A 21,213-nucleotide genomic window follows, 5' to 3' on the forward strand; every position below is an offset into this window, starting at 1 on the left:
AGCGCCGCCACACCCCCTAAAAGAGCTCACGGGTCCTGGATCTGGACTTCCGAATGATCTCATTGCACTTAACGCTGGCTTCTCGAAGTGGTGGCAGTCCGAGCCATGACTTTCTACCTTCATGGATCTAGACCTTCTGTGCCCAGCAAAACGTGAACTTGGAGCTGGGAGCCATGACGTCACCGGAGGCGTCACCCAGGAGGTGCCTAGACCCGCCCCTGTTCCTCATGAGCGCGTCTACTGGGCGCTCTGTTTTTACGTCATTTCCGTTGCACTCCCTCGGCCGAAGCTTTCGTTGGGGGGGGGGTCTTCACTTAGTGTGGGTGGCTGGAGAACGCTGCGAATCAACTGTTTGTTCCTGCCAACCTTGCTGGTCCGATACCATGGGAGTGACTTGGTAGGACCCCAAGGGACTTTGTAGGGCGGCGTTTGGGGTCGGGAAAGGCCCTCGGAGCCTGGCGTGTACCCAGGAGGAGGAGCGGGACCAGGGTCTGCCGCCCCGCACGAGCTGAGCAAGATGTCTTCGGAATGTGTGGGTGAGGGAGACACTGTAAGGGCTGCGGTTTTTCCGGCCTTATTTGCTTGAAGATGCTCCGGTGCTTCCTGGAAGGCGGCAAGTGAAAGGTTTTATCCCAGGAGCCCATCGGTGGTTGTGTACCTCCTTCCCTTTTTCTTCCTTCCCATGAGGCCATAGGGCTGCCCGGAGTGAAACTTAAGGGTCGGAAATAGGATGTCCGGACTAGGACTCAGTCTGCCGGCGAGGCTGGAGGGAGTGGGGGATAGGCCATGGGGAAACCATCTTTTTTTTTAGGTTTTCTCCTGCTGCTTCCTACAGCCGCCTAAAGCAGTTAAGACCAGCCCGTGTCTGGTTGTGGTGTGGCCGTTTTAAGCTAGTGGGTCTAGAGAAAAAGCTGCTGGCAGTTAGATTGGGGTTCAGGCGCGTCACCTCTTGGGGATCCGTCTCCCTCTGTGTTTAATTACACGGTCTAGTTTTTATGGACTTTTTATCTCTAACATGATATAATTCAGGGTGGCAGAGGAAGGTATGGGCCTACTGCTCTTGCAGGCCTTAGTTCCAAAATGCTAGATTTCAGGGATTGCTTTGTTTTGTTTTGAATATTTAGTATTAGCATCTTTCCAGTCAGAGAGAGCTGGAGGTTAGGATATCTGAAGTCAGTGGTTGGAAGCTTCTTGCATAAGAGCCTGGGGGAGACCACTCTTTCCTGCAGCTCAGGTTCTTGTCGGTTTGTCCATGACGTCACCTTTGTTGTTTACAGTGGACATCATGAACCTTTTACAAATCCTCTAGTGCAAGGGGGATGTGTGAGGAATGGAATGAAAAGTTTGTAGCATAGTGGCTTGGAACCCTGGGAGCCCCTGTTCTTTCAGTAGAAGACAGAAGGAATGGGCTGTCAGTCTGTTGGGACCCTTAATCAAGTTTTTCACACTCCTGGGACTTCTGACTCCCCCCATAATATCACTTTTACAATGTTTCATAATAAGGCATATCATCATCCTTACTTATGAGTGCTTTTTCTGATGGAGAGTAGTGACAATTTTTAGTTATAGGACTCCATTCTTATACCTTCATTTAGTTGATCATAAAGTAATGTAGTATCTTCCAAAATTCACTAACGTGGTTTTTATACAGTTAGGTACCACCTGTACTACTTATTAATGTTTTCTTTCGAATCCATTTCTTTTCCTTAAAAATATTTTAAAAGGCAATTACAACCCTAAGGAAGCGGTCTAGTATAGCACAGACATAGAGCCAGCTTGCCTGGCTTTGAATCTTGGCTACACTACATCAAGCTGTGTGGCCCTTCGCGAGTTACTCAACCCCTCTCCACTTCAGTTTACTCATTTGTAGCAAGGAGATAATTAACAGCTCATCTTATAGGGCTTTTGTGAGGATTCAGAGTTAATTCATCTAAAGGCCTTTGGGAATGGTCTGGCACATGGTTTGTGCCTAATGATTGTTACCTACTACTCTAAAGGGGGAGCCAGTTTTACTCACCATAGAAGGAAATCTTGAACATTTTTATTTCATTGTTTGGATTAAATTTGTGTACATACTGTTGCCTCTCATTCCTAAAGATTATAAACTTGAGGCTTACTTTCTCTTTGATCCTGGGGCTGTTGAAAAGAAGTTGCCAATGACAGAAATGTTCTATAACAGCATTGTCTAATACACTGGCTTCTAGTCACATGTGGCTTTTGAGCCTTAGAAATGTGGATCGTGCAGGTGGGGAGTTGAATTTTTAACATTTATTTATTATTGAGAGACAGAGACATAGAGCGTGAGCGGAGGAGGGGCAGAGAGAGAGAGAGAGAGACACAGAATCTGAAGTAGGCTCCCGTCTCTGACCTGTCAGCACAGAGCCCGATGCGGGGCTCGAACTCACAAACTGCAAGATCATGACCTGAGCTGAAGTTGGTCGCTTAACCAACTGAGCCACCCAGGTGCCCCAGGGAGTTGAATTTTTAATTTAACTTAGTTTATTAGTTTCAGTGTAAAAAGCCACGTGTGGCTTGTGGCTACTCTACTGGACAGCGCCCGTTCAAAGTGTTAGAGACTTGGTAAAAACATACCCCAAATTGAGGTTTTCCTGGTATAGTCAGAACTGAAGGAATTGCAAAGGATGTTCTTTTCTCATATGACTTAATGTTAGGGAATGCTCAGTCTGTGTGCCACCTAAAACCTCTTGAACGTTGGCACACATGTCACACTTGGGAAAGTGGTGTGATAGGACGTTCACTGCACTGGTGTGAGTGTCCTTAGACCTGTGCTGTAGTTCTTAGTGGAGCTCTCAGGGACTTGAGCCTCTCTCTCCTTGTCTTTAAAATGAGAAAGAAGATCAGGGTAGGTGGTCTCTTAAGGTAACTCCTGGCCCTGAAGAGCTGTGAGTCTGTGGGCAAATGAGTGGCTCAATGAGTGCACATGTGCTTCTGGATACTGATGATTGGGTCCTCTCCCTTCTAGTGTGTCCCAGATGCCTGTGGCTGAGGGCAAGAGTGTCCAGCAGACCGTGGAGCTCCTCACCCGGAAACTGGAGATGCTTGGGGCAGAGAAACAAGGAACATTTTGTGTGGATTGTGAGACCTACCACACAGCCGCCTCCACTCTTGGCAGCCAAGGTCAGTGAGATGCAACCTTGGCTTGGAGTTGATTGACATTCGGGTTCACTGAGTTCTTTATGCTCTTTTGCAAAGGGTGGTTATTCTCGAACATGTGGCAGACGGTGTTTCTGAATTCGTTAATTCTTCGTCCTTCATCTCTTATACGGGGCCCGTGTTTTGGTGTTTTTGCACTTCTCACTTTTAGAGCTGCGTTTCTCGGGGGGATTGGTCACTGGCTAACTGCCTCTGCATCTAATCACCTGGGTTACTTGTTAAAGGTGCAGAGTCCTGGCCCTGCTTACTGACTGGACTGGAGCTACAGGCCTCAGTTACATTTCAGCCAGCTCCCTTGAGGATCATTAAGCACCCTTTTAAGTTTGAGAAAGACTCCTTTTAGGCTCAGAAGTCTTTGTATATGATTCTTTCACAGCTTTAGAGTGTTTAGAACTTTCTACAGAAAGGCTTTCTGATTCCCACACCTAGCTAGTAGTCTTGGATACCTCATTGGCATAACCTTGACCAGTGAATCAACTTTTATTTTAAATATATTGAGAGGTGAGATGGACTGTGGATGATTGGTGGTGTAGGTAGAGAGACAAAGAGAATCTTTTTTTTTTTTTAAGTTTATTTATTTTGAGAGAGAGAGAGAGAGAGAAAATGCAAGTGGGGGAAGGGGCAGACAAAGAGGGAGAATCTCAAGCAGGTTCTGCGCTAACAGCCCTTTGTGGGGCTGGAACTCACGAAATCGTGAGATCATGACCTGAGCTGAAATCAAGAGTCAGATGCTTAACCACCTGAGTCACCCACTGCCCCAGAAGAATCTTTGAATGTGAGTTAGGGAACCTGGGTTCTCTTAGTCTTGGCTCTGCAGTTACTTGACTTAGGACAGTTCCAAAGCACAGTGATTAAGAGCCTAGATCATGGAACCAGAGAACTGAGTTCTGGTCACATACTAGCTGTAACTTAGGGAACTCCCACAACCTTTGACTGTTGCTGTGCTGGTCATTTGCCTATTTCTCCATGGATCCATTACCCTCACCTCCCCTTCAAACATTTGCTGGCCCCTTTTTAGTTACCTTTGGCCAGTTACTGCACTGGGGAAGGTTAGAGGACAGAAGAAAGGGAGAGCACAGTATCTCCTCCTCTCCCTCTGCTTTGGGCCGTGTCTCTGGATCTCTGGCTGTGGCAGTGTCTCTTCCTTGGTTTTAGCTCCTGCTGGGTGGCCCTCTTGTCTGGCTTTAATGACAGCACATCTTCTCTTTCTCCTTCCAGCCTTAAGGATAGTAGTACATCCCTGTGTTCCTAATATTTGGGCGGCCTCACCATTTGTTTTTTCAGTTTTTCCAACCCCTGTATTTTGTTCCCTGTATTAAATCCCTTCTAATGAAACTGTCTGCTATGGGCTCTGTTTCTGTACCTTCCCAGTACATTTCTGTCATTTGTACAGTGAAAATATCATAGTACTGATCTCCTAGTATTGTTGTGCTAATTAAATTAGTATGTGCAAAGCACTTAGAGCTGAGGTTGTAAATGTAATAAATATTTGATAAATCAGAGCTCTGTGGAGTTTCAGCATCAATAAGATCACAGTGTTACTATTAGTTTTGCCTTCAGTAGGAAGGATGTAGGAATTAAAAGAGAATTGTTGTGAAAGCATTTGGAAACCAAAACATTTGTGCATAGATATAAGATGGCATACTACGTCGATGACACTACCTGTTACGGGCTTTGTTTTCCTAATCTGACCTTTACTCTTCAAGGAGGTACAGTCTAGTTGGGGAGAGGACACATTCATGGCAGACAGCGGGGTAGAATGGAAGGAGCAGTAAACTTAAGGTCAGAAGGCCTGGATTGGAGGTCCAGTTCTGTTCCTTACTGGCTCTGTGCCTTTGGATCACAAGTTCTCATAGGGACCAGCATTAACATCACCCAGAGGGCTCAGTCACAACTGATTGCTGGGCCCCTCCAGGGTTTCCCACTCAGTAAGCGTGGGCTGGGACAGAGAATCTGCATTTCCATTAAGTTCCCAGTTGGTGGTGCTGCTGCTGCTGGTCCAGAACCCATTAGCTTCATTTTCCTTGTCTGTAACAGGGGGACAGTGACACTGGTTCTGCTTGCTTCACAAGTGTGTGCAGATACGGAAATACTCTGTTGAGATTCAAAACATGCTATTGTCAGGCACCTGCGAGGCTCAGTCAGTTGAGCATCCAACTCTTTTTTTTTTTTTTTTTTTTTTCTTAAACGTTTATTTATTTATTTTTGAGAGAGAGCGGGAGTACAAGGGAGGGGTAGAGAGAGAGGGAGACAGAATCCCAAGCAGGTTGTACACTGTCAGCACAGAGCCTGATGCAGGGCTGGAATCCACGAACCGTGAGATCATGACCTGAGCTAAAACCAAGAGTCGGATGCTTAACCAACTGAGCCACCCAGGTGTCCCGAGCGTCCAACTCTTGATTTCAGCCCAAGTCATGATCTCACAGTTCATGAGATGCAGTCCCTTGTTGGGCTCATCACTGACAGCCAGGAGCCTGCTTGGGGATTCTCTGTCTCCCTCTCTCTCTCTGTGCCTCCCCTGCTCTTGTGCACGCACTCTCTCAAAATAAGTAAACTTAAAAAAAATTATTATTGTTATAAACAACTGGCAGTGCCTTCATTAAAAAAACCTCAGTTGACTGTCAAAATATTTTCAAGACAGTAAGAACACTCTCAGACTTACATAGTTATGAATTAAGTACTTACAGTGAGTTTGCATAAGAACAGAATGACAGATCAGCTTTGGATGTCTTTTTTTTTTTTTTTTTTCTTTTTTGTCCTTTTGGAGGGTTGAAATGTTTTGCACTGGATTTAGCAGGAGGTGAAACGTATGAATTGGCAACAAGCAGTGAGGAGGGATGTGGGGGGAGGTTGGCGCAGGGCCTGAGTTCCGGAAGCGGCAGCAGAGTAGAGGCCTGTATAGCGGCCCCTCCACCCCATCTCCTCTTTTCCACTGTTAAACTCTCATCCTTGTCTAGAATATCTTTCCTTCTCAGTGTGGCTGAACTCTATCCTCTCTTCATAGGGTACGTAGTCCTCTTTTCTCCATGAACATGTTTCCTGCTGACTCTTGCCCACTTTGATTTCTTCCGGCTCTGTTCTTCCTTCCAAAAAGACTTCTGGTCTATTCCACATACGCACTTTGGTCTTTCCCCTGTTGCCAGTGAGAGTGTCAGCTTCCTGAGGCCAGCTTCTATGTTCTCTACTTAAATCTCTTAAACCTGCCTCTTAAACCCTAGCACGATGTTGGGGATAGTTAAGTACTTAATAAATATTTGAATAGGTAAGTCTTAAATACTTGGGATTGTCTTTGTCTATCCATTGACTCTTGTAGTATATAAGGGGGGAGTGGATCTTGCTTTCCGTTTCTTAGTTAACCAAATATATGTAGCTTTCCTTCCTTCTTGCAGAAAAATCTCTAGTGTAATCAATGAGAAATTTCATTTTTCAGAAATTGGAAGGGGTGACTGGGGCTCGAAACTAGACCTTCTGATTCCAGATCCTGAGTTCTTTCTGCGATTGTGCCGATTGCTTCCCAAGTCAGCTGATATCTTAAAGTACTCCAAGGGTTCATCAGTGCCTTCAGGGTAAAGTCCATACTTCCTGAGGCTTGGAAAACAAGACTTATCACAGCTTCACTCTGGCCTACCTTTCCAGCCTCAAGCTCAGATCCTCCCCTTTGCTGCTTCTGTGGGGCCATCTTTGTGTCTCAGGGAGGAGGCCAAGGGAGGAAGGGATGGACAGAAAAGAGAACATTTGCTTCATTTGGTATACTCAGGTGTTGTTAATTTTACTTCATTGTCCCTATTCTGCAAGAAACGATCATACAGAAGACTGTATGTGAAGTCTGTGTCGGTCATCGATCATCATCATTGATCATCATCATTAAATATCCATCTGTGAGCCCATCCCTCTTAAGAACTTAACTAAACTGTTAGCAGTTGCTATCAAAGTTTCCTTGTGCTCCTCACGTTTTCTGTGGGGTGAGGTTTTACCACATGCTGCCTTGCCTGCCGTTCGTCTCCTTTCCTCTCTGGAAAAGACTGTTAGTGAGGGGATTCCCCTCTGCCCCATCTCCTTCCAAGATCGCTGAGGTAATGGCACAATGCCATCTGGCCTTGTTCCACGCCTTTGACTCTGTCCTGGGGTTTGCAGATGAAGGTCTTGATGCCAATAGGATCTCTGTCCCTGCAGGTCAGGCTGGGAAGCTGATGTACGTGATGCACAACTCAGAGTACCCTTTGAGCTGCTTCGCCCTCTTTGAGAATGGCCCTTGCCTCATTGCTGACACCAACTTTGATGTGCTCATGGTGAAGCTCAAGGGCTTTTTCCAGAGTGCCAAGGCTAGCAAGATTGAGACCCGGGGTACCCGTTACCAGTACTGTGACTTCCTAGTGAAGGTGGGCACAGTTACCATGGGGCCCAGTGCCCGAGGCATCTCCGTAGAGGTAAGACTTTGGGGAAATAGCAGTATGTGTTAAAGGGCTCTGTAGATTTCCACATCCCTCTGAATGCAAACAGGTGTTTATATTTCTCCCTGATCCCTGTCTCCAGGGCATCTTTTAGCCTTTCTTTAATCATTCAGGCTGTGGCTCAGGGTGGGAATGGGAAGCTGGGGTCACAACAGGGAGAAAGCTTAGGAAGGCTGTCTTGCTGGAGAAGGGAAGGGATAGTCAAGGGAGACCAGTGAATTGTGATGTGGAGGGACTGGTCACCCATCACAAGGACTGGAGCAGACCAGGACAAGTTTTGGTGCAGGTAACTTTTGAGAGGTGGGCCCTAAATCGTGTGCCTGTACACCTCTCCACAGTACCCTGCAAGATAAGTCTGGAAGGCTGTGTAGCATTGATGAGCCTTTCCTTTTGACATGCTGTCAACTTTCATGATGAAAAGAGGTATGTGTGTGTGGTGACTTCATCTCTGGGTTATATATTGAAGATGACAAAGAGGGAGTGTGGCAGTAGCTGGCTTTGGGACCAGTGAAATTTCTCAATCTGTTGTGCCCAGCACTGTGTGAGATAAAAAAAAAAAAATAGGTAAGCTACAGGGCTTGCTTTTTGAAAATGTGTAATTTAGTAAGCTAGCGAAGCTGAAACACACAAACTTTTTATTATTGTTATCATTTATATTTGAGAGAGAGAGAGAGAGAGAGTGTGTGTGCGCGCGCGTGCGCGCGCGCGCTTGAGTGGGGGAGGGGCAGAGAGAGATGGAAACACAGAATCTGAAGCAGGCTCCAGACTCTGAGCTGTCAGCAAGCCCCACAAGGGGCTTGAACTCACAAACTGTGAGATCACGACCTGAGCTGAAGTCAGACACTTAAACGACTGAGCCAGTCAGGCGCCCCCACACAAACTGTTTTTGAAGTTAGTCTTTAAGAAATGCCATAAAAAAGGCCCAGATTGCTCTGGGAATTCAGGCCAATGAAAGCATTGACTTTGGGGATTGGGATGCTTTCTGCAAGAGTAACATGTAAAGAGGGACTTAAAAATGTAGAGATGTGGGGATAGATAAGGCCCACAAGGCATTCCAGGTAGAGTAAAGGGCCTTAGCAGGAATTACTACTTTGATACTCCAGGGACCTCTGGGGTCAAGATTTCCTGACCCCTTTCAGCTTGTGATACGCCTTGGATTTGCTGAGATCCACTGGGAACCCACTGTTCGCTTCTCCTTTATGTTTCCAACTTTGTGGTACAAATACATCCCAGTTATTTCTTTCCTCGTTTCCACTTATGTTACTAATTATTTTTTCTGCCATCTGTCTGGTGAAAAATTAGGAGAAAGGAATGAGAAAGTCTAAGATGTATAATCTTTGGCCCCTGCCACATTGTTTGGGAAATTACTTCTTAGGGTCAGGTGGGGTCTATCTTGGGAGTCATGTTTGGTCTTGAAAATATTTCAAATATGGGTATCTACTTTGCACACTATGGATACACACACACACACACACACACACACACACACACACACAATCACACTCAGACATATAAACATTTTCCTGAGCTCTCCTGGGATCTTCATGCAACATACCAGAACATACAGTTCTGAGATCACCAGAAGGGGCCTGGGTCTTATGGGTTGGGCCGTGGGTTGGTAACTCCCAAGATGAGAATGTCTGAGATGCCTAAAGGGAATGATGCTGGGTGTGTCGAATCCCTAGTGTTTGGGTTGACTATTTCCTATGGATCAACACTGTGTTAGAAGGTGTTTGTCTTTTGCTGGGGTTTGGGGAACATGGGAGCAGGGTGCAAGAGGTGCAAGAGAAGCAGGAGACCTTGTCCTTGCCCTCACTTAACTTTGTTCTCTGTTCTTTTGGTCTCCAGGTAGAGTATGGCCCTTGTGTGGTAGCTAGTGACTGCTGGAACCTGCTGCTCGAGTTTCTACAGAGTTTTCTAGGCAGCCACACACCAGGGGCTCCTGCAGTGTTTGGGAACAGACACGATGCCGTCTACGGCCCGGCAGACACCATGGCCCAGTACATGGAACTCTTCAACAAGATCCGCAAGCAGCAGCAGGTGCCCGTGGCTGGCATTCGCTAGTGGCTGGCAGCTACCCAGCTGAGCTCTGCCACCAGGGGACTACACAGGAGGAGCAGGTGCCGCCCCCCAGAAACCCAGGGCAGACATGGAAGCTTCCCTCCCTCTTCCCAGCTGTGACTTTTGTTCTGGGGATTTGGACTCCCCTCCCCTGACCCTCACACACAGCCCCCCAGCAGCTGCTTCACCCCACGCCTTACTGGACTTGGCCTGTTCTCAAGAATGGTAATTATGAAGAGTGGAGAAGTGTGGAGCTTTCCTGCTTTAGGGGAAAAGGTAGGACAGGGCTGTCCCTGCCTAGTGTTGGTGGGGAAAGCAGTCTGTATCTCCAGCTGTTGAGGATTTGGCCGGGGCCCGCAGTGGACAGGCTGGGCCGGGCTGTAATAAAGGCCTCTTCCTCTACTCCAGGGATGCGGTTGGGCCTCTCTTGGAGAAGGAGTAGAAGGCATAACTTAGTGTGATGGCTATCATTTTCTGACCTGCTTGCTGAAGTGAATTGTGAGTTGACTTTTCTAGGGTGTTGCCTGAGTCCTTGGGAATCTCCCTCTGACATCTTTCCATTCTGTTGTGAATTAGATTAAGCCACAGGCTAAGCTGCTATAACAAAGAGACCAAAAGTACAGTGGCTTTTAGCAAAAGTTTATTTTTTGCTCTTCAAATAGTACAGATGTAATCAGATGGTCCAAGACAGATTTAGCTGTACAAGGTCACCAGAACCTCAGCTTCCTTCTGTCTTGTTGTTCAGCCAGTCCTGGGTGTTGACCTTGCCCTCAGGGTCAAAGCAGACTCCTCAGCTCTGTGTCTACTATACACCAGGGAAAGAGAGAACAAAGCAGTTTCTTTTTAAAGGCTATGACCTGGAGTCTCTCAAATCAGTGTGGCCACACTCTGCTGAAAGGGACGCTGGGACACAAGCCCATTATTTGGGTGGCCATGTGTCCAGTTAAAACTCAGGAGCTTCTGTGACTAAAAGATGAAGGAGAAAATGGATGTGGGGGCCCAGTCAGGGCCCTCTGCTATGTGAAGCTCAATGGATATGCCCAGGAGTGGCTTTGGTTGCTATTTTGGAGAGCACCCCGTGTAACTAAGCCATTTGTTTACGAATTGCATTGGGATAGGGCTGATGCCAGAGTCGCTTTCGTGTTTAGCTGGCTTAGTCACCCTGGGCAGTCAATTCTGCGCCCCTCACCTAAGGGTTCACAGTTTCCTGAGCTCTTTGTCCTCATCTCATTTGAGCCTCCAAGCTTCTCCTTTGACTTACATTACCTGCTTACCCGACTCCTACCACAGAAATGTTCAGTTGGGCCAACATTGATATATCCAGTCAGGGACGGCCTTAGGACACATGTTACTGTACATACTACAGAGTTGTCCCCAAGGATTCTGCCCCTCATTGAAGGTACCAGAGAGCCATTATTTCAGATCTGAAGCCTCTACAATAAGAATTAGGTAGTGGTCGTGTTTCCCTTTTAGCTTTGGCTGGCAGGAAGCTCAGTTTAACTTTGAAACTGCAGGACCTGCCATCTGCATTTTTTGTTCTCCTCCTCTGGCTTTTTTGTTTGTTTCTTTGGTTTTTGCTTCTTTAAATTGAGGTATGTTTTAGATGTCATTTACACACAATAAAATGCATAGATCTTCTGTTTTTGGCCTTCTGATTTATATTTGCTCTTGTCCAGCTTTATCTTTGTATTTTTCTGTAGGCTATCTCAAATATTTTTTGAGATAGCATTTTGAATATAATGTATTTTTTTTTTTTTAACTTTTTTTAACATTTATTTTTGAGAGACAGAGACAGAGAACAAGCAGGGGAGGGGCAGAGAGAGAGGGAGACACAGAATCTGAAACAGGCTCCAGGCTCTGGGCTGTCCCCATGAACTGTGAGATCATGACCTGAGCTGAAGTCAGATGCTCACTTTATAAATGAGAACTTAAATGCAGCCAGTAAATGGAGATGCGATATTTTGGGGTTTAAATCTGATGTTTTTCTTTCTATACCAGCCTGTCTTCCTAAATCTCCTTCCTTTGCTTCCAGATGCTTTGCCGCTCTCCCCATCTGTAGCCACCCCCAAAAGAACATAAACTGGGAAATTTCTGGGACCCTGCTAACATGTCACCTGGGTGGGTACCTTTGCCAGAGCCATGTAGGAATCTGCTAACCTCAGCTGTCAGAGCTATGCAGGGCAGCTGTAGGGCTCCTTTGGTTTTCCTTTACCATGAAATGGGGAGGTGGTGGCTCCCAAAGAGGTCACGCTGAGATGAGGCTGGAGTTGGGACCAGACTTCTGACTTGGGACTCCTGGCTACCACGATATGTCAAAGTGGGGCACCTGGGTGTCTATGGTGCCATGTCATTCCTCCAGTGTATATTGGACAAAAGCAGAACTAGCACTTTATTCCCTGGGATGAGGTTTAATTTTAAAGAAAGAGTCCCTTTACAGGAACCATTAAGTTCTTCCACAAGTGATGCCTGCACATGGCAAGATGTATGACAGCAGAAGGCAAAAAAAGCAGAAGGGATTTCGGGAAGCCCGTATTCCACTTGTGTCTAATCCATCTCTTGTATTCGTTAGTGGTTCCTGCTCTGGCTGTGTTTTCCGCCGGGCTCCTGTGCTGTTGTGATTCTCTGTTCCCCTGTTCCCAGGCTGCCTCCCGCTTGCTTGCTTCAGATCTTGAGTACCAAGTGGTCATCTTTCCTCCACCATCTATTGGTGTCCCTGCTCCACTGAAGGAATACCTAGAGACTGACCACTCCTCTCCTCCGCCAGGTCTGTCCCAACCCGGTGTGTCCAGTATTCATTCTGAGGCTCCAGGAGGAGGTAGTGAAATTCTCTCCAAATCCTGGATGGTAAGGGGAGCAGTTAGAAAGTCCCACCTAAGCATGCCCTCAGGTGTCCAGAGTTGAGACTCTGAGAACTTAGGAAGGGCAACAGGCTGAACATTTTCAAGATCTGGAGCTAGGCAGGACTGATCTATGGCCTCACTGTCTCCCAGGTGCACACCTGGAATTCCCAATATTGCCTTTCCCCTGCCACAGCATCCCTCTCTATACCTGCTGCTGTCTGGTCTCCATTGGCTGCAGGCCCCAATCACAAGTGCCATGTGGCATGGCTGAAACCAGTTGCGTTACAAGTGTGGTCCTCTCCTCGGGGTTGGTGTCCTTGGACTTTGAGCAGTCTCTTCTTGAGGGTGGACTCTTCCCCCAAGGTAGAGTTTCTGCCATTGTGTAGAACATCCCAAAATCAGTCTGTGGGGTTACAAAGGACCCTTTAGCTCACCTAGTTTGACCATCGTTCAGGACTCAGAACTTTACATTATCCCCCCAGAGTTCATGCAACCTTGACTTGGCCTCATCTAGGGAAATCCCTTCCCTGTGTATTTATTTCATCTGTTTTCTCAGTGACTCTGAGACAGAAATGGAACAAAACAGAACATACCTGTCCATTCCCTCCTGGATTGTGGAGACTCTATTGTGCTTAATGAAGGAGTTTATTATTAGTGCTGGAGTATGAGCAAATGATAACTCTGAAGTAGCAGTACTAACTTCCAACAGCCTAACCCCCCCAAGGGCAGTCCTGAGAGGCCTGAGATGCCTTGAAATCAGACACGGTTTTGTGTATATATATATATGTGTAGTTTTGGGGGACTAGGATTTATAGGGTTTGTTAGAGTATCTCAAAGATCTGTGGTCCAAAAAAGGATCTCTAGAAGAACAGCTTTTGAAAGGAAACATGAAGGCCAAGGTAAAGCAGATGGGAAATATGTCCTGCTGGCTTATTATGTGCAAGATCTTCCCCTGCCACTCGGACCTCTCCTCTGAGGTCTCATCCGGAGGTTTCCCTCCTTCATTTCATAGACCTTCAGGCCTTTCGGTCAGTCTGGGAAGCAGGACTGTGCCTATTCTTACCTTTCCTATTGGTTCCCCATTCTCCTTTTGTTTCTATGTACACATGCACACAACCTTTTAGAAGTGGGTGGGGGTGAATATGTATGAAGAATCTTTATAGCTTTCTCTGTGGCCCCAGGAGTTACTCTTCCATTATAACACACTCTGTGGGATCTGAAAATTATTCTGTTGTAATGGAATTTTGGCATAATGAGTATATTTTCATTGTTCAGAATGATGTGATTGATGAGGCAGAGAAATAGTTCCTCGCCTCTGTGATGAAATTAGCAAGTAAAAAAAAGTTCTTGGAACTCTTAGGGCAAAGATTCCTAACTCTCTTGCATTCTCTGTTTTATTTTCCATCACATTCCTGCCCCATCAGATGGCATAGACCTGTTTTTTAAGGTTAATATGAATTCTGCTGAAATTTCTTTGGGGGCTTTAAAAAAGAGAATTTAGGGAGCACATTTATATATCCTAGACTGTCCCAAGGCAGAATTCAATATTAGAAATCTTTTGTTGTGTAGGAAAAGCAAAGCTAGGGATGTGGAGGTGACGGGTATTCCGAGGCAACTACTAAAGGAGAGAGAGTACCACTTTAGGGCACAATTGGCCCGGTGCTGGCCATAGGACTGTCCTGAACTTACCAGGCAACTCCAAGTCAACTTGGCCTTTCTGGGTCTTATCAGTAAAGTGGGAAATAATGATGCCTACATTCCATGTTTCATAGGCTTGTTGAGGGGCTCAAGGGAGAATAGATGTCAAAAGCTTTGTCGGCAAGGAGATGCCCTTTCTGCACTGGCGTCTTTGTAATGGTGCTGAAGGTACTGGTGTTTGGTTAGGATGGTTAAGATGGGATGTTATGGGGGTGCCTGGCTAACTCAGTAGCAAGAGCATGTGACTCTTGATCTCGAGTTGTGAGTTCAAACCCCACATTGGGTGTAGAGATTACTTAAAAATAAAATCTTAAAAAAAAAAAAGATGGGACATTATGAGGTCATACTGCTTGGTGGCAGGTAAAATTCTCCCCCAGTGGAAAGAATGCTATTATAATAGAGAATGAGCAGTGAGGGAGGGTCCCAAGAAGGTATACATAGTACAGGTATATTGTTTGTAGCCAGATCAGCGAGCACAGTTGTGTGGCCCATCTCTGGAGCATGGAACTCTGTTTTTAAAATTTATTCACAGTGATAAGATTTTACTTGTTCTTCTGCAACCTGAAGGAAAAGAGTCTCTGTTTAGGAAAAAAAAAATGTTGAGGTACAGTTGTCTATATACTTACTCTTTGTGGAACACATCCATCCCTGTTTCCCCTCCGCTCCCAGGTCTTAGTTGTTCCTGTCTCTGAACTGTTTTTGTGTCGTACCATGTGTGTTGTGATCACATTTCATTACCAGTTGTGTCTTTAAAGGAGGCTCAGTGCTCCTGATTCTATTTTGCATTCCTCATTAATGAACCACTGAAGCACTTAACTCTGAAGCTACGCTAAAACCTTGTTGGCTCTGCTGCCGAGCCTTCTCATATTTGAATATCTAAAATAGCCTTCTTATTTCTGCTTCCATCTAACATACAATTCTCAAACTTTTTAGTCTCAGGACTCCTTGACACTTTTAAAAGTTCCAAAGAGCTTTAGTTTATGTCTATCTATTGATAGTTGCCTTATTAGAACTTATAACGGGGGGCGCCTGGGTGGCTCAGTCCGTTAAGCATCCAACTCTTGATTTCAGCTCAGGTCATGAGTTCTCAATGGTTCATGAGATTGAGCCCCGCGTCGGGCTATGACTTCCAAAGTGAAATGAGTATTATTTTTTTCAGTGAATGAGTGGCAGCGAAGAGTACTTTGATAGCATAATTGAGTGCTACTGACTTGAAATGTGCTCATTTTTGCCCATTGTTACTTTTGTATCATCAGTGCAAATACCATAATGGTGACAAAGGCAAATAATGTCTTATTATGAAAACAAGTTTGGTAGGGACCCTGTGGAAGAGTCTCAGGGCTCCACAGGCCACACTTTGAGAACCACTGATCCAATACATGCTCAGGGCATTGAGAATCTTTAAGCCCTAGACTATGCTATTTTGAGAACACCCTTTCCTTTGGAAGTCTTAAGTGGCTCCAAAACCTTTCACTCAAAAGCACCTATTACCCATTAGGCACTTGGTTAAGGAATTAACATTAGATAAGATACAATCTAATCTCCAATAATTGGAGGGGGTTGCAGAGTAAGGGGAGAAAAATTGATAATTGAGTTACAATGTAAGGTAAGAATTTTAAAAAGAAATTAAAGACAACAAAGGGAATGCTAAATTTTAGATCTTACTTTTTGAGCTCTTGAACCACATGGCAGATCTTCACCAAATCAAATCAATCAAGGTCCTTTCCTTCCATCATCAAACCTCTTTAAAATGTCCAGGGTAATTACCTTTGAACACGTTTTTACACTTAAGCACGCTTGGCTGCAGACATTGTGGTTTCATGCTTACACATGCACTCGCTGTTTCTCCCTTCTTATGTTGGTCTTTAGCTTTTGTGCTTCTCTACTTCATATTGGCAAGTGTGCAGCCTTGAACCAGTGTAGCTGATAACCCATGTTTCTTTTCCTTGTCCTTCTATTTACATGTAAGACTTTACCTGCTTTAGCCTTGTGTTGGGTGATGTAACCGTGTTGGTGTGTTGTTTGTAATTTGTGTGTGTGTGGGGGGGGTAACGTCAGAACAATGCAGCCTCTAGAGGAAGCCTTTTTAGAGGCAGAAAAGCCTAGTAGAAATCGTCGCTGTTGTTTTCTTGTTGTCTCCGTCCCGACAGTCTGCTAAATTTAAGGCTTTGGCTGTGAACCTCTTCCTTGGGGGATTTCCATAAAACAGCTGGGTCCCGCCTGGGTCATCAGTGGCAAAAGTCAGACACGTGCTCACTCGTCTGGGAGCCAATAGTAACTTTTGCAAACGCTGCCTCAGGAAACCCCCAAGTTCGGAGGCTGCTTCTTTCGGAACGGCACAGTATGTCTTTTAACATAACAAAACAAAAAAGGAGACCAAATAGTGAGAAAGGTTTCCCCCCTTGGCAGTGGGGACAGATGTTAAAGGAGCTCCAAAAAATGTGCGGAGAACTAATGTAGAATTCCTTCACTGCTCCGCGGGCTGAAGTGCTGTGGAGAAGGGGGCGGAGATGGGCTCGGAGAGTCGCTGGCCCTTTAAGGAGGAGGGACAGCCTTAAGACTCTGTACCTTTAAGAGTCTCTTTGTCTGGAAACCTCCTTATTTACCCTTCTGTGCTACAACCAAACTTCGACCCGCGATTCACAACGCCCCTCTACGCCGCCGCCCGTTACGCCAGGCTCAAATTGGCCGCACGTTGGTGGCTAACCCTAAACTTTGCGCCCGCGGCGCGAACCCTCGGAGAGGCAGTCTGTGTCGTGGTCGGGGCCCAGCGCTGCGCCGTTGGCGCAATGCGGGGCCCGGGGGGCGGGGCTCCGACGGGCGGGCCAATGGGAGGGCAGGGGGCGGGGCCGGGTTCGGTTGTCTCGCGCCCTGGTGACAGCTCGCGCGTGCTGATGATGGCGGTAAATAGAGGGGGGTCAGGGAGGGGGCGGAGGAGGTAGGGAGGCAGCCAAGGGGGTAGCTCCAGGGGGTGGGGGGACTGGGACCGGGGAGGACGCGACGGCCAGGGAGCCCATTCTAAGACTCGGAGGCGGGGACAGGAGTCTCCGGCACACTGGCCCTCCCCTTTAAAGAAGCCAAATCCTCACACACCGGGTGAGGGGCGACAAAGGCGGCGCGCGCCTTGCGGGCGGGAGGAGCGGCGGCAGGGGGCGGGACCGCGGCGCCGGCGGGCTGGGGGGCGCCCGGGGCGGGGGCCGGCGGAGGCGAGAGCCGGCAGACGGGGCGCGCCGGCGCTTTATTTTGGCGGGGTGGGCGAAGACTGGCTTGAGGGTTAAAAAAAAAAAAAAAAAAAAAGCCTTGAGGGGAGAAGCGAAGGAAGGCTCGGGGGCGGTTGGGGGGAACGGGTCTAAGAATGAGATGAGAAGGATTAAGGGGAGAAAGGGTTAGAAGGCTGGGAGAAGAGGAGTGAGAAAAAGCCAGCCAAGGAGGTAGGAAGGAGGCAAAACCCAGGGTGGGTGTTCAGGAAGCCGGCCGGGAATGAGGTTCGGCAGACCGAGACTGGGGTTAGGTGTTAAGAGCACAGGTTGGAGGAGGAGAGCTTTGTAGGGGATCGTGACAGGGTGAGGGTGCTGGGGTAAGAGTTGGAAGTGGAAGGCAAGGAGGGCCAGAGCTGGGGTGATAGTTGGGAGTAGAGGAGAGAGAGTGATTAAGAGCCAGACGTGACAAGGGTGTGAACTAGTGCAGAGCGAGAGGAGCCGAAGGACTAGGACCCGCGGTGGGGTGGGAATCGTGAGGTTCTGAGAAAGGTATGGGTTAGTGGGTGGGCGATGGGTGTAAATTCTTGAAAGTGAGGGCGGGTGAATGAGACACTGGACGAGTACCAGGTGGAGTTAGGAATAAGCGTAGTGGAAGGGTGAAAGGAAACCGGGATGAGAGGTGGGGCGTTAATAGGACAATTCTGGGACCAGACAAGCTGAAAGGAGAAGAGAGTAAGGGTGTAAAGAAGTGATGGCGGGCTGGGACAGGGTAACTGGGGAATTGTGTTAATTGACGAGGTTTAGCCAGATCCAAGGTAAAAACAATGAGGTGGAGAGACAGGGCTGAAAGCGGATGGTGAGAGGAGCAAGGAAGAGCTGGGCCCCGGGATTTCAAGGATGAGATGGGGTGTAAGGGACGAGAACAGGGTTAAGGGAAGCTGGAGAAGTCCTGCTGGAGGAAGAACTGGGCTAGCCTGCACAGGGGTGGGAGTCAGATGTGCATGTTGTGGGGAGATGCTACGGAAGGTCTGCATGGGTCAGGGCACAGGTGCTGTAGTGAAGGACCAAGTGTAGGGAGCCTTGGTGCAGAAGAGGAGGAACCATGGTGAGTGAAAAGAGACCTAGAGATAGGGGTAAAAACTGGAAAGTCAGAGTGGACGTGGAGGGGGGGGGGTCATGTGCAGGAAGGGAATTCTTTGTTGAGAAGAGAACTGTTAAGTGTGTTGAAATTGTGAGTTCTTTTGTCCATAAAAGTAGGAAATTCCAGAAACCTTTTTTCCCCTTCAGGGTATCTTGAATCTGCTTCTACCCTTCATTGCTTTTAATTCGACTTTCATGTCCACTTTGAAAAGATGAGACCCATTTTGATTTGATTTTGTTCTTCTGTGAATGATGAAGCGTCAGCTCAGTGCTGAAAACCTCTGCATTTTGCTAGTGTTGTGATAATGGGAATACGGGTTGTATTTATGTACAGTGTGGCTGTGCCTATGTGGTGTGATGGTGTTGTTGTAGGAGGGTTGTACCTGACAGCACTGGGCAGAGTGCTTTATCGACAACATTTCCATTTTCAATGGAGAGCCCACTGTTGTGGAGATCGAGAAAGATGAACATCTTTTTGTTTTGATTAATCAACTAGATTTCTGCGTAATTGTTTTTTGGTGGCTGGAGAATATTGAGAAATCATTTCAGAAGAAGGCAGATAAACCAACCGGGGAAGTTTGCTGGGGAAGAGATTTAAATCCAGACTGTGAGGGCTTTGAGTTCCTAAGCTGCCTTTAGCTTTATGTGGGACATTTCACACTATAGTAAGTAACTCACCCATTTAACTAAATGGAGTAAAGAAAGGGAGATTTGTAGAATAGTGGAGGATTTTAGAGTGGGACTTCTTTTCTAGGTTAAATAATGAGTTTATAGGTAATTTTTATCATGAAAAAGCCTCTATATGGTAATGCAAGCTGGAGCCCTGGACAGCTCCACTGGCTCTCCTGTTTTGTGGTTGTGAATAAAGAAGGCCGTATTAATATTAATTTCCAAGAAGCTTTTGATTTTTAAGACACTTCTGGAAATTAAAAGGTAGTTGAGAAATTTGGGACAAAATTTAGATTATTCCTACTGTTTTGTTTTGATGACTTTTATTCTGAAGCTTTTACATTTAGCTAAGAATATGACCGATTATTACTTTTTATTTGATGGTGCTGTAATTTAGGATAGTTATCATTAACAAGGAAAAATGCAAACTGATCTTGAGAATCTTACTTGAGGTTATTTCATTAGTGTCAGATACACAAAGAAATTTTTTTTCAAAGTTGTGTAAATTTTGAATTACCACTGTTTTGTGGGTGTCTGTGTAAATAGCAATGATTAGACTGGTGGCATTTGTAACAGCAAAATTATGTTTTGATTAGTGGGTATCAGAAACACTGGTTATTAATCTATGTCAATAACTCAGAACCTAAAATCTATTTGGATTCAGCTGCTGTGTTCATGGAATCTGGATTCTCGTAAGCAGATGTTCAAGATGACTCCATTGATTTTGTAATTTAACAGGAAATTTTTAAAAATTACTATTTTTGCTGCTCAATTTCAAGAGGATCAGTCTGAAATGTGAACTTTCAAATTTAAGAGTAACTTTTCTATGAGGTAACTGTTTCTGTAGGATGTTCGCGCATATTCCCTTGCTGTCTGCATTATGTTTGGCATTGCTATTAGGTTTCACTCTGTTTATGGTATTGACATTTTTATAGTGTAGTTGTTTTATACACGATGTCTTTATATAAATTATTTTAGACTTATGTGATGTTGATGAAAAAGAAAATAGTTGAACTATACGGTCAACCAAGGGAAAGAGTCCATTAGGGTCCTGTCTTTTGTTTCTATATGCTGCTATAGTGTGCTAAATCACTAATTTTCATTGAGAATGGTTATTGCTCTGTTGATATTTCTAAAACTGAAAATGGGTAATCTTTTAGTTCAAATAATACTGTTGATCAATAAGGATTCCCAATGATAAATGTAAGCTTTATTTTCATTTGTTTATCAAGTAAATTCTACTCAACTGAACTTTATTTTGGTTATAATCTTATTTGTTAAGCAAAAAACGTTTAAGTTATATGTTTGGATTTGAATGAAGAGGTTGTACGTACTTAAATGTTTTTCTGATTAATCGTAGATTCTTTGGATGGGAAGAGACCTTGAAAGGACCTCTAGTTTATCCTGCAACTTCAGTCAATATCCCACTTAAATCATCCCAGGTAGATAAACATTTATGCTATTTTCATAAATCTTCAGAGATAATGTGGCAACCTCTGTAGCTAATCTTTTCCAGTATTTAATTATTTTCTCTATTAGGACAATCTGCCTTCTAGCTAGCATGCACCTAATGCTGTAATTTTGTTTGTTCTCTGTTGCCTCATTCTCAATTGAGTAAAAATATTTGCTTATTATAATATTAAGTAGACTCTAGTTCTTCATAAACTTAATAATAGTAGCTGCCCATGTATATACTTTTATGCTAGCCACCGATGTAAGCTCTTTGCAGACTGTAACTCATTTACTACTCGTAGCAATCCTGTGAGGTTGGCACTATCACTGTTCCTGTTTTACATGTGATGAAATAAAGACTCCTTCAGATTAAAGGACTTTTAATCATTTAATAAAACCTCAAGGTTACACTCAGACATTTCATTTCATTTCTTTCTTTCTTCCTCCCTTTCTTTCTTTCTTTCTTTCTTTCTTTGTAGAATTCTACCAAGTGGTGGGCATAAGATTTGAACCTTGGCATTTTGCAGG

General features: G+C 45.5%; 1 protein-coding gene and 1 long non-coding RNA gene across 3 annotated transcripts; one reads left to right on the forward strand and one right to left on the reverse strand.

The window, feature by feature from the left end:
* The first annotated feature begins 89 nt into the window (after window positions 1–89).
* MED20 (mediator complex subunit 20) lies at window positions 90–20,675 on the forward strand. 2 transcript variants are annotated; one of them, XR_007462639.1, is made up of 5 exons: window positions 90–397; window positions 2,984–3,138; window positions 7,348–7,601; window positions 9,474–9,962; window positions 20,594–20,675. XR_007462639.1 is itself a non-coding variant. In XM_049653280.1 (4 exons), exons 1-4 carry the CDS (start codon window positions 174–176, stop codon window positions 9,687–9,689), a joined length of 849 nt encoding a protein of 282 aa, XP_049509237.1. In that variant the 5' UTR covers window positions 90–173; the 3' UTR covers window positions 9,690–10,141. The 2 variants fall into 2 exon arrangements, 1 of the variants encoding a protein (XP_049509237.1); XM_049653280.1 differs by lacking the exon at window positions 20,594–20,675 and having other exon boundaries at window positions 9,474–10,141.
* LOC125938249 (uncharacterized) lies at window positions 10,305–16,522 on the reverse strand. The gene is made up of 2 exons (XR_007462641.1): window positions 15,890–16,522; window positions 10,305–10,488 (listed from the first exon to the last, which is right to left on the reverse strand). It is a non-coding gene; the product is annotated as an uncharacterized LOC125938249 (long non-coding RNA).
* Window positions 20,676–21,213: the final 538 nt, after the last annotated feature.

Source organism: Panthera uncia, assembly GCF_023721935.1.
Source record: "Panthera uncia isolate 11264 chromosome B2 unlocalized genomic scaffold, Puncia_PCG_1.0 HiC_scaffold_24, whole genome shotgun sequence".
NCBI classification, from domain to species: domain Eukaryota; kingdom Metazoa; phylum Chordata; class Mammalia; order Carnivora; family Felidae; genus Panthera; species Panthera uncia.